This window comes from Mytilus trossulus, chromosome 4 (genome assembly GCF_036588685.1).
Source record: "Mytilus trossulus isolate FHL-02 chromosome 4, PNRI_Mtr1.1.1.hap1, whole genome shotgun sequence".
Taxonomy (NCBI): domain Eukaryota; kingdom Metazoa; phylum Mollusca; class Bivalvia; order Mytilida; family Mytilidae; genus Mytilus; species Mytilus trossulus.
The window spans coordinates 59,080,704-59,094,283 of NC_086376.1; the positions used below are offsets into that span (position 1 = coordinate 59,080,704).

The following is a 13,580-nucleotide window of genomic DNA, read 5'->3' on the forward strand; positions in this document are numbered from 1 at the left end:
AAGAAATATACACACTTAACTTAATTTATTTAAAATAGTAAACGCTACATGTGAGTAAGTTGTTTTAGAGAATGATATTTTACAATTACTGTCTTTGATGAAGTAAATATGCAGTTTTATCATCAGTATAAGAAAATAATGCTTAAATGTAAATCAACATGCAATTTTAGTAATTTTAGTTTCTTGTGTCTAATTCGGAGTTAATAGATATAGGAAGATGTGGTGTGAGTGCAGACAACTCTCCATCCAAATAACAATTTAAAAAAAGAAAAGCATTATAGGTCAATGTAGGACTTCCATTATCATTGTACTAGTATACATACTTTTTAAGTGGCCAGCTAAAGGACGCCTCTGGGTACGGGAGTTTCTCGCTACATTGAAGACCCATTGGTGACCTTCGGCTGATGTCTACACTATGGTCAGGTTGTTGGCGCTTTGACACATTCCTCATTTTCTTTCTCAATTGTAGTTTTCTTGACTTTTGAAAAACTGATATTCACTGAGGCCAATGGCCGAAGTGAATATCAGTTTTTCAAAAGTCAATTAAACCACACATTTACCGAAACAAAAAACAGGAATCATTTCATTTTTTATATTCCGAGAGAAATGTATAGAATGGCAATTATTTACCAAGACCAATTGTACACCAAACGTGTTTTTACCAAAATTATGCATGTAAAAGTACGCGACGTTTTGCGCGGTGGATATCCCTTTTGCGCTAGTGGATATGCTTATTTATTTAAAATCACATAGAAAAAACTACTAAAATTTTATCATATGGAATAACATAGCTTATTCTTCGGAGAATTACCTATCAAATGCTTTTAAAAGCAATATTGTTGAGGCAACGTTAACTGCGATGTTTTAAGATGCCCTTTAGCAAATAAAATCCTAGTTTCCTCATTCAGACCTTAAACTGAATATAGGTCTTAAATCCCAAAATATACACATTTTTTTTATATAAATAAATAAAATAATGCATGCTATTGAAGAATCAATTACATTTGCAAACAAGCATATCATAGCTCAAATCCTTGAATCAAAAACTAATAATGTTATCAGTGTTTTCTATTTAAATCAACTATCCTCCTTAATCTAAGTATATAGTTTCTATCTGAAAGAAACTACTTTTTACATAGAGGATATCTTGACTCTTGGTAATTTAAATATTAGTTAACTAGGTTCCTACAAGGGAAAGATGCCGGTTTTAAGTCATTTGTTAAACATTCTATTCGGAGTATCTCCGACGTTAATTTAAAAAAGGATATACAAAGTTGTGATTGATGTCCAACATGAGTTCTCTATTGAAAACTTAATAAATGAATGAACTTATAACGGTGACCTATACTTATTAATGTATGTGTCATTTGGTCTTTTGTGGAGAATTGTCGCATTGGTAATTATACCACATCTTCTTTTTTATATTACATTATAAGTTAGTTCGTATTGATAGATAATTGGTGAAAAGTAAAATTCTTTCATTTTTTGATTTCTGAAAAAAGGAAAATCACAAATACCGAACTCCGAGTAACATTCAAAATGGAATGTTAGTAATCAAATTGCAAAACAAAAATCTAAAACGAATAGATAACAACTGTCATATTTCTGACTTGGTACAGGCATGCTCATCTGTAGAAAATGGTGGATTGAACCTGGTTTTTGATAGAGGGTTACTGCTCACAAGGAAGCTATTAAACCAAGAGTTCCAAATGGTGAAGTTGAAATCATCCCTTGTAAATTTTACGGACGCCATCACGAGTTGGTTGACCGTTATGGAATAACCGTTTCACAAATGATATCGGATATGTTCCTTACGTCGTAACTACAATCGCCTTCCCTTTCATGAATTTGACCTACCGATTTAGACTATTTACCGGATTTGTAATTACATAAGCAACACGACGGGTGCCGCATGTGGAGCAGGATCTGCTTACCCTTCCGGAGCACCCGAGATCACCCCTAGTTTTTGGTGGGGTTCGTGTTGTTTATTCTTTGGTTTTCTACGTTGTGTCATGTGTGCTATTGTTTTTCTGTTTGTCTTTTTCATTTTTAGCCATGGCGTTGTCAGTTTGTTTTAGATTCATAAGTTTGACTGTCACTTTGGTATCTTTCGCCCCTCTTTTATTGCTAGTTAAACCTTTCACTTGACGTATGACAGTCGCACAAAATCCATTATATTGACAACGATGTGGGAACAAAACAAACAGGCATATAGGAAAAAGTGTCAAAAAGAGGTATAGCAGTCAACATTGTGTTATAATCTTAATCGTTATAAAAACAAACAAATCTGCAACACAAAATTACAAAAAACATATCGACACAGCATATTAGCAAAAATGAAAGTCAATTGAAACATGTAATGAAACTTATACATGTAAAGAAATTCTGATTGCAACACGAGAACTGAGTTATCACCTATTCTACCATTCAATTCACATACACCTTACAATGACATTTGTCATGTCTAGAATATTCCGCTCTGACCACTTCCTGTCAATTCAAAGATAAATAATTAAGTCTGTGTTTGTTTTCAACTTGTTTTCTTCTTGTTAGTACTATCGTATTTTCAATTACTTTTCTCTTACTCTTTCTCTTTCTCAACTTTGTTGGAAAGTTGTCCTTCATTATTTTTTATAATCAGCACGAACCACACTAAAACCCCGGTACTTTCATATATCATGTTGCTCCTTTAAGTTGAAAATCTTTGCAATATCAAAAATGAGTAAAAAGGGAAATAATGACTACGACGAATGGAAAAAAGAGTGGTTATATGTGACAGGCATATTCAATAAAAGATGGACGAAAGAAACCAGAGGGACAGTCAAACTCATAAATCGAAAATAAAGTGACAACGCCATATCTAAAAATGAAAAATACAAACAGACAAACAATAGAACACATAGCACAACATAGAAAACTATAGAATTAGCAACTAGAACCCCACCAAAAACTGGGAATGAGCTCAGGTGCTCCGGAAGAGTAAGCAGATCATGTTTCACATGTGGCACCCGTCTTGTTGCTTATGTGTTAACAAATCCAGTAAATAATCTAATTCGGTAAGTCACATTCATGAAAGGGAAGGGTGTTGTAGTTACGACGTAAGGAACATATCCGATAACATTTTGAGAAACGGTTATTCCATAATCGTAAACCAATTCGTGAGAGTCAGTGAAATCTTGATGACATCCATCAAACATTTGAACGAAAACTTTAAATTAACCACCATTTTTTACATAAGGACATGTCGATACCAAGTGAAGAATATGATAGCTTTTACCCACAAATGATGTGTTTGAGCTCTTCATTTTGCTATTTGGTAAGGGATTTTCCATTTAGAGTTTTCCTCGGAATTCGTTTCGGTATTTTTGTTATATCGCTTTTTACCGATAAGAACGCATAAGGCTTCATTGTGAGCGGCTACCATCAATCAGGGAAATAATGATAGTGCAGCATACTATGGATAATTGTTTCAACAGGGTGGTTATACAAATACTCCATATGCAATTCCTGCTGGAATGCTTTGTGCCAAACATGTATTACCAGCACAGGTATACTTTTGATAAGTGAGTAAATACAACTCTTCTATTCTAAAAAAACATCATCGGCGTGTTGATTTTTTTTTTGCTGCAGACAGTTTTATACCTGATTTACAGCAGCACTATATGTTACCATTTAAACCTATCCCATTGTTACATTATTCCATAGAGCAATGGTTATTGTTTATTTACAGGTAACACTGTTTATTGCTTACAGCCTGATATGTACAGGTATGTGTTACAATTAGATATGGATCAAAATGATATAGGTACTGCACAATATCGGGTGGTATACAAACTATAATTGAACCAAAAAGGAAGAGAAGCGACACACAAAATGAGGTATTCTCGTTTAATACTCCTAGCATTTCAAAAATTAAATAGAGAAGAATCTAAAATGACATATAAAAGTTTACAAATAGAATGCATGCGATACACTAAACAAGTATAAGTTTAATAAACCTGCTATCTGTATAATATAATAACATATTGCTGTTGTAACAAAGTAATTATTCACATGTTGCTGTTTTATTTGACGTTGACATATTTTAATATTAAACATTAAGTAAATGACAAGTAATCAATTAAGCAGATAAGAACAGTGAGGTAGGATAATAAATAGGATTAAAATGTATTATATTAAAGATTCTGGAAAGACTTCATTGATACAATGATAAAAATATTTATTTAAGTTGAGGCCATGTTTAAATTTTGTAAATTAATAAAGAAGAGCCAAATCAGGGTATCAAACAGAAAGTGAGGGAATCGCAACTCCAATAGTTGAATAGAGAACAAAGTTAATCAAATTACTTGTAAACCCATATAATAGTAATTGGGTAATATTACTTTACAACTAATTCCAAGATAACGCAACGTCAAAATAGTAAACAAACAAACAAAAAAAACCTTAGGTCAACCAAGATGGTCACCTACCAAAATGTTGCCTTCCAACTGTTTTTTAAAAGGGACTTTTTAATATGACTTCATGTGTAATTTTCCTTTGGTTTCTTGTTATTTGATGTAGTTTGATTCTATTAAGTTTGAGTTTGGTGTTTTGTGTTTCAAACAAAATATCTTATAATACTCTTTGTGTTTTTGCACATGAACTCAAGTTAACTCCTATAATGTCGTTAGGGTTACTGTTTGCTATATGAAAAATGTAAAATCTCAAAAATACTGAACTCTGAGGAAAATTAAAAACGAAACGTTCCTAACAAATGGCAAAATCAAAAGTTCCAACACATCAAATGAATGAATAACAATTGTCATATTCCTGACTTGGTGCAGGTATTTTCTTTTTTAGAAAATGTTAGATTAAACCTGGTTTTAAAAATACCTAAACATCTCACTTGTAGGACAGTCGCATCAAATTCCTTTATATTGACAATGATGTGTGCACAAAACAAAACGACACGATAGGTAAAAATGTTACAAATAGGGGTACAATAGCAACACGTACCCAACTCAAAACTAGGGATGATCTCACCTGCTCCGCACATGACACCCGTCGTGTTGCTCATGGTATTACAAAATCGGTCATTAGTCTAATTTGTTTTGTTACATTCTCGAAAAGTGGACGGGATTGTAGCAACGACATAATGAACATATTCGATATCATCCGTGAAACGGATATTCCATAACAGTCAACCAACTCGTGATAGCGTCCGTAAATTTACAAAGTGGTGATTTCCAATTCACCAGTTTCAAAATAATATTCATAATTGTGAAACTAAAATCATCTCTTATTTTGTAATGTTTTGTTTTCATACACCCTCAAAGTCAATTTCTAGATTAAAGTTCATATCAAATGATTTACATCAAAAGCTGAAACAGATCAATCGAATGGATTATAACTGTCATATTCCTGACTTGGTATAGGCATTCTCTTATGCAGAAAATGGTGGATTGAACATATTTTTTTGGCTAGTTGAACTTCTCACTTGTATGAACGGGAATGTATCGATTAAGTCGTAAAGCGTTAAGCTTGCTTTTTTTGATTGCGAGTATTGTTAAATGCGATATTATGTCGTATTCCTGAACTTGTATCTTTTTAACTATTGTATGAAATATCAAGATGTGTGCGTGTTTTTCTTTTTGAACGGAATATACTGAGTGCCAATGAAAATGCAACACTTTTGTTTTTCCAAAAAATCTTATGATTTTATTTCAATTTATTGAAAATTACTTTCAAGACAATTGTCGACAACTTTACGGTTGAGTGATTTTTGTAACAAATGCGAAGTAAGGGTTGTTTTGAACGGACATAAACCGAGTTCACCGCTTTTCAACATACGCATCATTTTCACGATTTTGTCATTTTAAGCTTGGCTTGTGTCATGATTTGTTCCGCCCTTATTGTTAAGAATCTGCAATAAACATCTAAGTAAATGCCAGGACTATCTATTTTTTGATTGAGTTAAGTCTGCCAATTGATATTTTATCGTATGTTTTTCTATGTTGTGATGTTATGCTATTGTTTCAGAAAAAAGGAGAAGGTTTGGGCCCATTAAAACGTTTAATCCCGCTGCAAATGTTTGCACCTGTCCTAAGTCAGGAATCTGATGTACAGTAGTTGTCGTTTGTTTATGTAATATATACGTGTTTCTCGTTTCTCGTTTTGTTTATATAGATTAGACCGTTGGTTTTCCCGTTTGAATGGTTTTACACTAGTTATTTTGGGGCCCTTTATAGCTTGTTGTTCGGTGTGAGCCAAGGCTCCGTCTTGAAGGCCGTACTTTAACCTATAATGGTTTAATTTTTAAATTGTTATTTGGATGGAGAGTTGTCTCATTGGCACTCACACCAAATCTTCCTATATCTATCTGACAACCAGCGAAATGCAGTTTTGGGCATGATCCAATGAAGCCCTTCACAGCATACAATTACGAGAAGACTGAAGTTGTAGCCTCCACAATAACCCAAATCATCCACAAAATCAACCAAAATGGATCATTTAATGATAAACCACATCCCGGGTTACAAAAAGCAAGACACGCTGAGCAAGACCGATACATTTGGTCTTTAACATATTCGATATCGTTTCTGATGCTGTCCAGAGGTCACGAGAGTTCAATAGTTTTCACGGTAGAACCTTTGGAGCAATTAAAGTAAAGCAACATTTGCGCAGAAATTGTTAAAGAGCACCACAGTCTTTCCGTAGTGACATCTAAACGGCCGTCTGGCGTAAACATCGAATTAGGTAGACCAAAGATCATTTATTATTAACCAAAAACCGTCAGTGGTAGTTTTATAGACATTTGGCATCCACCTTGGTCAATAGTCATGCTTTTCGACGGATTTAACCCGATCGAGCAAAATTTGACATGGTTGAGACGACGAAAACAACCACCAATATCATAAAGTTAGCTCGAGTTGCTTTGCGGGACAAGTGGAACAACATTCCTCGGGATCACATTAAACGTCTGGGATGATCAATTCCACAGCTCTGTCGAAATCGCGCTGCACCACAGGGTTGTGACATAAAATGTTAGGGCTGTGATTTGATGATTCGACATTGAATTTTTCATTTACCAATTTTGCCCGAAAAAATTACAATAACATATTTTTGTGTGCTATCGATCTATTGCTAAAATTGTTAATTTTCAAGAACAATTTGTTTTAAAAGATTATTATTTCTAATATAAATTTTATTTTTGTAAAAACCAAGTGTTGCGTAATTATTGGCACTCAGTTTACATTTCTTATTAATGGTAATGAATTTATCATTTCAGCATCCTCTAGAAATCTTGGCGCATGCTATCAAGGATGGACTTGGCTTTCTGATCTTTGCTACATAGTAGAACATACTCCTTTGTCTTGGGAAGATGCAAGGGAACGTTGTATTGCCATTGAAGGACATCTTGTACAGTTTGAAGACATACCTCAGCAAACAGAGGTTCAGAAGATTTTGTTTTCTAATATGAATGATGACGTGTGGATCGGTTTGAAAGCAAATGTAAGACAACATCATTTTAAAATAGCTGTGTATATCATTACTATGATTCGAGAACATTTTGTATTTCATTATTTACAGATAGACTGGCACATCAAAGGCTTCGGTATTTTAATGGGAAGAATATTTAGAAAAAGTATTTAGAAAATATGATTTTAGAAATTCTGTATTGTTACAGACTACTGATGTTGTACGTTATCTTAAACTGCTTTTAAATTATAAATTTCAGAAATCTGGTTGGACCTGGACAGACAGTCAGAGTAACCAGTATAACAGTTTCAAAGACCAAACACAAGGTACATGTTAGTAATGAGATTTTTTTTTTCTTAAATAAGAAAATTTATTAAAAAGATAATCCGAGGTAAATTCCAGGGAAAGTCTTAAAAAATGTCTACGTCAATATATCAACCAACGGAATGTACCGTTTAACATAAGAGTGCATTAGTTTTGTTTACATGAAACATGATTAAGATGTTGTTTATAAAATTAGGAGGTATCCAAAAACACACAAATGCATTTTACAGCAAAGTCTGTATTTGTATTTCCGAGTTTTGATAACATTTATTTTATGTCATTTTAATTTTTAGCACATATTTTATCCCCTCTTCATTCTGATATAATTCGTTCCTTTTTGATAGAAGTATCTTTATACAAAAGTTGAAAAATAAGATAGGCAAATGTAGGTTAAATCGCACACAAACATCCTAAACCCTGCCAAATAAAAGACAATTTTTCTGTCCCAAGTCAGGAGCCTGTACTACAGTGGTTGTCTTTGGTTCATTTATTATAACAAGTTTAATAACAAACATACCGAGCACAAGGACAACTGAAAACGCAAAGTCCCTCAATAAATGGCTAAATCAAAAGATCGATCACATCAAACAAATAAAAACTTTTTTTCTTCAATTTAGTTTGTTTTCGTTTGAATAATTGGACCATAAGTTTTCTCGTTTGAATTATTTTTCGTGCCTTTTTTTTAGTTAACTTATATAGTTTTATAATTGTTGGAGTCCGTAGTACTGTGGTCTATAATTGCTGATTGCATCTTCATTTTAACTCTTGATGTATCGTTGTCTGATTGGAAATTAAGCCATTTTTTGTTAATTTTATATGATAATAGTCTACATATACAAAAGATAGCATTAGCAAATAATAAAAAAAAAAATGATTTTGTTTAATACCAGACAATGGCCAATGTGTGATGATGGATAGAAGATTTTGGTATGAAACAAATTGCAGCAATAATCATCCCTTTGTATGTCAGACTGCACCCACAGGTATGTGCTTCTACCACAAAGGTACGGGTCGGCCTGCAACCAGAGGTTCTTTTATGACTCATACACACAGGTCCGTATCAGAATGCTATAATGTATCTTTTAGGCTGCAGCATACAGATGCGTGATATAATGCAAATGCATGCAAGTTCTGAAAACCCACCAAGATTTTAAAAAATTGAACAAACTGTGCAAAACAAAAACAAAAAAATAGAAAATGTTATTTTTTAAAACCTTTAAACAAAAAATTACAAAACAGTGTCCCTCTGTGTCCCTCTGCTTGCCGACGTGTTTCTTTACCCATATGAGGCTGACTTCATATAGCCGATTTACTTCTTACGAACAAAGAAAAGAAGTTGACAGTTTATCTTTACTTTCCGCTATATATAGATGATGTTCTCTGAATAAATAAATCAACTTTTGTGACTATGAACGAATCTATCTTATCGAAAAACAGTTAAGTTTGCCTCATATTTTGACACACCAATCAAATTGAAAATAAGGGTTTGCACCAAAAGAGATGATTCAACCGTTCCAATTGTTGTTTATGGGATTCGTGTTGCTCATTATTTAGTTTTCGATGTTGTGTTTTGTGACCTACAGTTTTTCTGCTGCACTGTTATTAGCCATAGCGTGTTCAGTTTAAGTTAGACTCAAAGGTTTAAATGTCCCTTTGGTGTCGTTCGACTCCCTTCCATAAGAAAATACTTCGCTGCTATCAACTGCGAAAATTAAATCATAATTAACTTTTATCCCCGTTTTATTACTCAAGTTGACAAAACATAAATTTAAAATAACCTAATACGCATCTAACAACAAATAAATCCCAAAGAATATTTAAAAGAATGAAAATAAAACAAAAATATTAGGTACCTGGAACTTTTATCACCTAATGAACTTTTAACTTTTTTTTTCAGAATGTAATATTGCAGATGAATGGCTGTTAACACCAAGCTATCACTGTATCAAGGCACAACAGGCAAACACAACTTGGTACAAAGCCCGAAAATATTGTGAAAAATACAACGCTGATCTTGTTTTATGGGATAGCAATACTGAACTACAGATGTTAAACAATATAAGCATCAGGTACAATATAGATATGATATGAAATAAAAAATAAATTTCGTGGAATGTTTAGCAATCTACCCAGTAAACAACATACTCTCTGCTTTTATCACTTATTCTAGTAATAAGAAAGCAGAAATTTCGTTTTTTCTTCTTAAACAAGTAATTTAGCCATGATAATTTGACTCTTGAATATATAAATGTGCTTCGTTTTCCGTCTGAGATAATCAACTTACTCAAATTTGTTTTCAAAATTTACCTTGAAATGTTAAGTTAAGATCATAATATTCGTATGTAGGTAAAATGACAAGCTGCTTGTACGTCATTGTATCCATGTAACACATCTTGATGGTTCGTAGATGTCTCTATTTTCAAGAAGTTTTCCGAATTTAAGGTAACTTCTTTCAGAAGACCAAATCTTAAGCACCTGCTTATACCTTTTAATTGTTATTTCCCACTTATGGTAACAACATGATCAGGAGTCTGGATAATAGCATATGAAACTTAGAGAGCAGAACAACTAAATCTAGCCCATACACGAGATTATACTTCCATCTTTCATTATGATTATCTATTTCAAAACATTTCAGTTTGTTTGACGCAGGAGATAAATTTTAGAGCGTACTATAAGCAGGAATTTGTATTTGGATTATTTTATTACAGCTTAAACATTACTTTGTGGATAGGCCTTTACTACAACGATACAAATAAGTTATTTACCTGGGTCAATGGAACAGCAGCATCTACAGTTATATCAAGTCAACACACATATTCGTGAGTAGTAATTAGATATAGGAAGATGTGGTGTGAGTGCCAATGAGACAACTCTACATCCAAATAATAATTAAAATATAAAAAGTAACCATTATAGGTTAAAGTACGGCCTTCAACACGATTCCTTGGCTCACACCGAACAACAAGCTATAAAGGGCCCCAAAATTACTAGTGTAAAACCATTCAAACGGGAAAACCAACGGTCTAATCTATATAAACAAAACGAGAAACGAGAAACACGTATATATTACATAAACAAACGACAACTACTGTACATCAGATTCCTGACTTAGGACAGGTGCAAACATTTGCAGGGGGGTTAAACGTTTTAATGGATCCAAACCTTCTCCCTTTTTCTGAAACAATAGCATAACATCACAACATAGAGAAACATACGATAAAATATCAATTGGCAGACTTAACTCAATCAAAAAACGTATGATTACACAATGAACGAATAAATTTGATCTGCGATATCTGAATACAAATGCAAAGTTAATTAAATATTAGAGACAAACATTTATGACCAAAAAGCTAGCAAACAAATTCAAACACAGGACATCACTGAGAAATATTTAACCAATCAATGTTCACTTTAGAAATTTTATAATCTTGAAGTTTATACAAATGTTGTAAGAATAAGTGAAAAATTGAAGATATTACAAATAATCAAAGCTGGTGTACATACAAGATCCATATAAATAAAAAATAACAAAAAAGCATTATAAACAGTATCAACAGGTCGAATTAACAAGAAAATACGATTTGAAAGTACTCGCAGTTACTGACAGCTAGTTAAAAGCCAAAACCAATTAATAATAAAAAATCATGCATCAGAGACTAAAACACATCACAGGGATTTAGTATTTAAACGTCATTTATAGTCAAAGAAGACATGACTTGTGCAATGCCAAAAATAAATGTATCGACAGGTAGTAGTATAGTGAAGAGCGACTTCTATATAAATAAAAGTTAACGTGTCTGTGTCTCTATACATCTCGCCTCAAAAGATAATTAAATTTAGTTATGTTTTAATTTGCTAATGACAAAATCAATATTAGTGCCAATGTGAACTATATTCAGAGATTTAATTACAATATTGGTACGATAACCCTTACTTATAAGTTTGTTTAAAGGTTCGATGAGTTTACAAGGATCACATAGTGATTTCCTCGCTTTAAGTACAAAATTACCATAAAATTTAGGATGTGAAATACCATTTTTAATAAGCTTTCTACAGATATAGCCAAATTTACTAATCAAATCTTTGTATCTATGAAAGAATTTAGTAAAAGTTTTAAGTAATTTATGGTATCGAAATCCCTGACACAACAATTTACCAGTGATGCATTGATTACGTTCTTTAAAATCTATGACATTATAACACACACGGGCAAACTGAACGAGTTGCGATATATAAACACCGTATGATGGAGCCAAAGGCACATTGCCGTCTAAAAAAGGAAAATTAACAATAGGAAATGAAAAATCGTCTCTTTTGTCGTAAATTTTAGTGTGAAGTTTTCCGTTTGAAATTGAAATGTCTAAATCTAGAAAAGGACAACTGCTGCTGTTTATGTTAGATTTAATTAAAGTAAGTTCGTTTGGGTAAATTTTCAGATAACGGTAGGTATTTTTGAATGTATCAACTAAATGTAACAATGATGGGTCTTTACTGAGTTTGGTCATAAACTGAGATTCATAGCAATATAGAAATAAATCTGCTATTAAACGGGCACAGTTGGTGCCCATAGGAATACCTACTACCTGACGATACACTTTATCGCCGAAACGTACATAAATGTTATGAAGCAGAAAGTTTAAAGCTTCAATCATATCCTCACATTTCCAGTAAGTGTATCGAGCATACTTTCCTTTTTTGTTACAGAAAAAGGCCTTAAACGAGTTACAGCAAATAAAATTACAATGAGATTTTTCGAAAGACCATTTTATAAAATACAAAAACTTTTTCTTTATAAGATTGTGTGGAAGTGCTTATTTAAGATTTGTTATGTTAAAGAGCATACTCGAAAATACACATCATAAATTGGATATATATCCTGTATTCGAATTATGAGTTGTTAGCTTTATATATAACTACTTTTCCAAGTAAGTTTTAATAGATGATACAATATAAAAGCACTAATAAAATTTCCATCTATCAAATTAAATTTTCATTTAAAGTTTGGTACCCAAATCATATACGTTTTCTTTTCATCGTTTTAAAATGTTTTATAATTTGTTCGGTCGGATTTTGGTTTATAGCTAACAATACAGTATGGGTTTTACTCAATGTTACAGACCTTACTTTGACCTATGATTTCTAACAGCTACATAAATTGGTCTTTTTGGATAGTTGTCTCATTGTTTATCATGTTTTATCATCTTCTTTTCCTATTGACATTCAGATCTATGACTATAGATGCGAGGCTAAAAGCGATGAAAAAAATCCCTTCAGCTCGTACGTCTTAGTTGATAAAAGACTTCTTTTTACATTTTTGACTGACATCTGGCATTTGCTAACTGAATTTAACCGTTGGAACTTATAGATTCTTCAATTATACCATTTGGTGTCGATTTATCAATTGTCGCCAATTCAAGGTCGAGTTGCAATTATTTGACGCTTTCCAAGTCCGATAAATTTGTAAGCTTTGGCTTTAACAACTTTGTGATTACAACCTGCTCTTAATTGTCTGAACACTGCACGAGACCATCCAGGAGTATATAGTTGTTTTTCTAGTTGTTCTGAGCTATAATTTCCATGTTTCAGTTCAACCTCCAAACAGTGTATAGCTTTGCAACCAGATAATAATCAACAGAAATCGGTAATGTCTCAGCAATCATGTGATGAACAAATTGGATTTATTTGTCAACTTGGTGGGTTTATCTTAATCTAAGTTATATCAAAAACATATTCCTATCGTGCCATTTGATATATAAATTGAATTTTACGTACGATAGCTTTAAGAAAATCAG

At 32.6% G+C, this 13,580-nt stretch overlaps 1 protein-coding gene across 1 annotated transcript; it reads left to right on the forward strand.

Moving 5' to 3' along the window:
- The first annotated feature begins 3,241 nt into the window (after positions 1–3,241).
- Positions 3,242–9,873, forward strand: LOC134716696 (snaclec agglucetin subunit alpha-1-like). Its single transcript, XM_063579702.1, has 7 exons — positions 3,242–3,316; positions 3,477–3,548; positions 3,731–3,767; positions 7,268–7,491; positions 7,718–7,784; positions 8,673–8,765; positions 9,680–9,873. Exons 1-7 carry the CDS (start codon positions 3,242–3,244, stop codon positions 9,871–9,873), a joined length of 762 nt encoding a protein of 253 aa, XP_063435772.1.
- The last annotated feature ends 3,707 nt before the right edge of the window (positions 9,874–13,580 follow it).

What these genes read in the sequence shown, in the direction of transcription:
- LOC134716696 (XM_063579702.1), top strand. Translation starts at nt 3,242, where the DNA reads ATGTCGATACCAAGTGAAGAATATGATAGCTTTTACCCACAAATGATG. An exon ending in GGATCGGTTTGAAAGCAAAT is followed by an intron (nt 7,492 to 7,717) that starts GTAAGACAACAT and finishes TATAAATTTCAG; the next exon opens with AAATCTGGTTGGACCTGGAC. An exon ending in TTTCAAAGACCAAACACAAG is followed by an intron (nt 7,785 to 8,672) that starts GTACATGTTAGT and finishes GTTTAATACCAG; the next exon opens with ACAATGGCCAATGTGTGATG.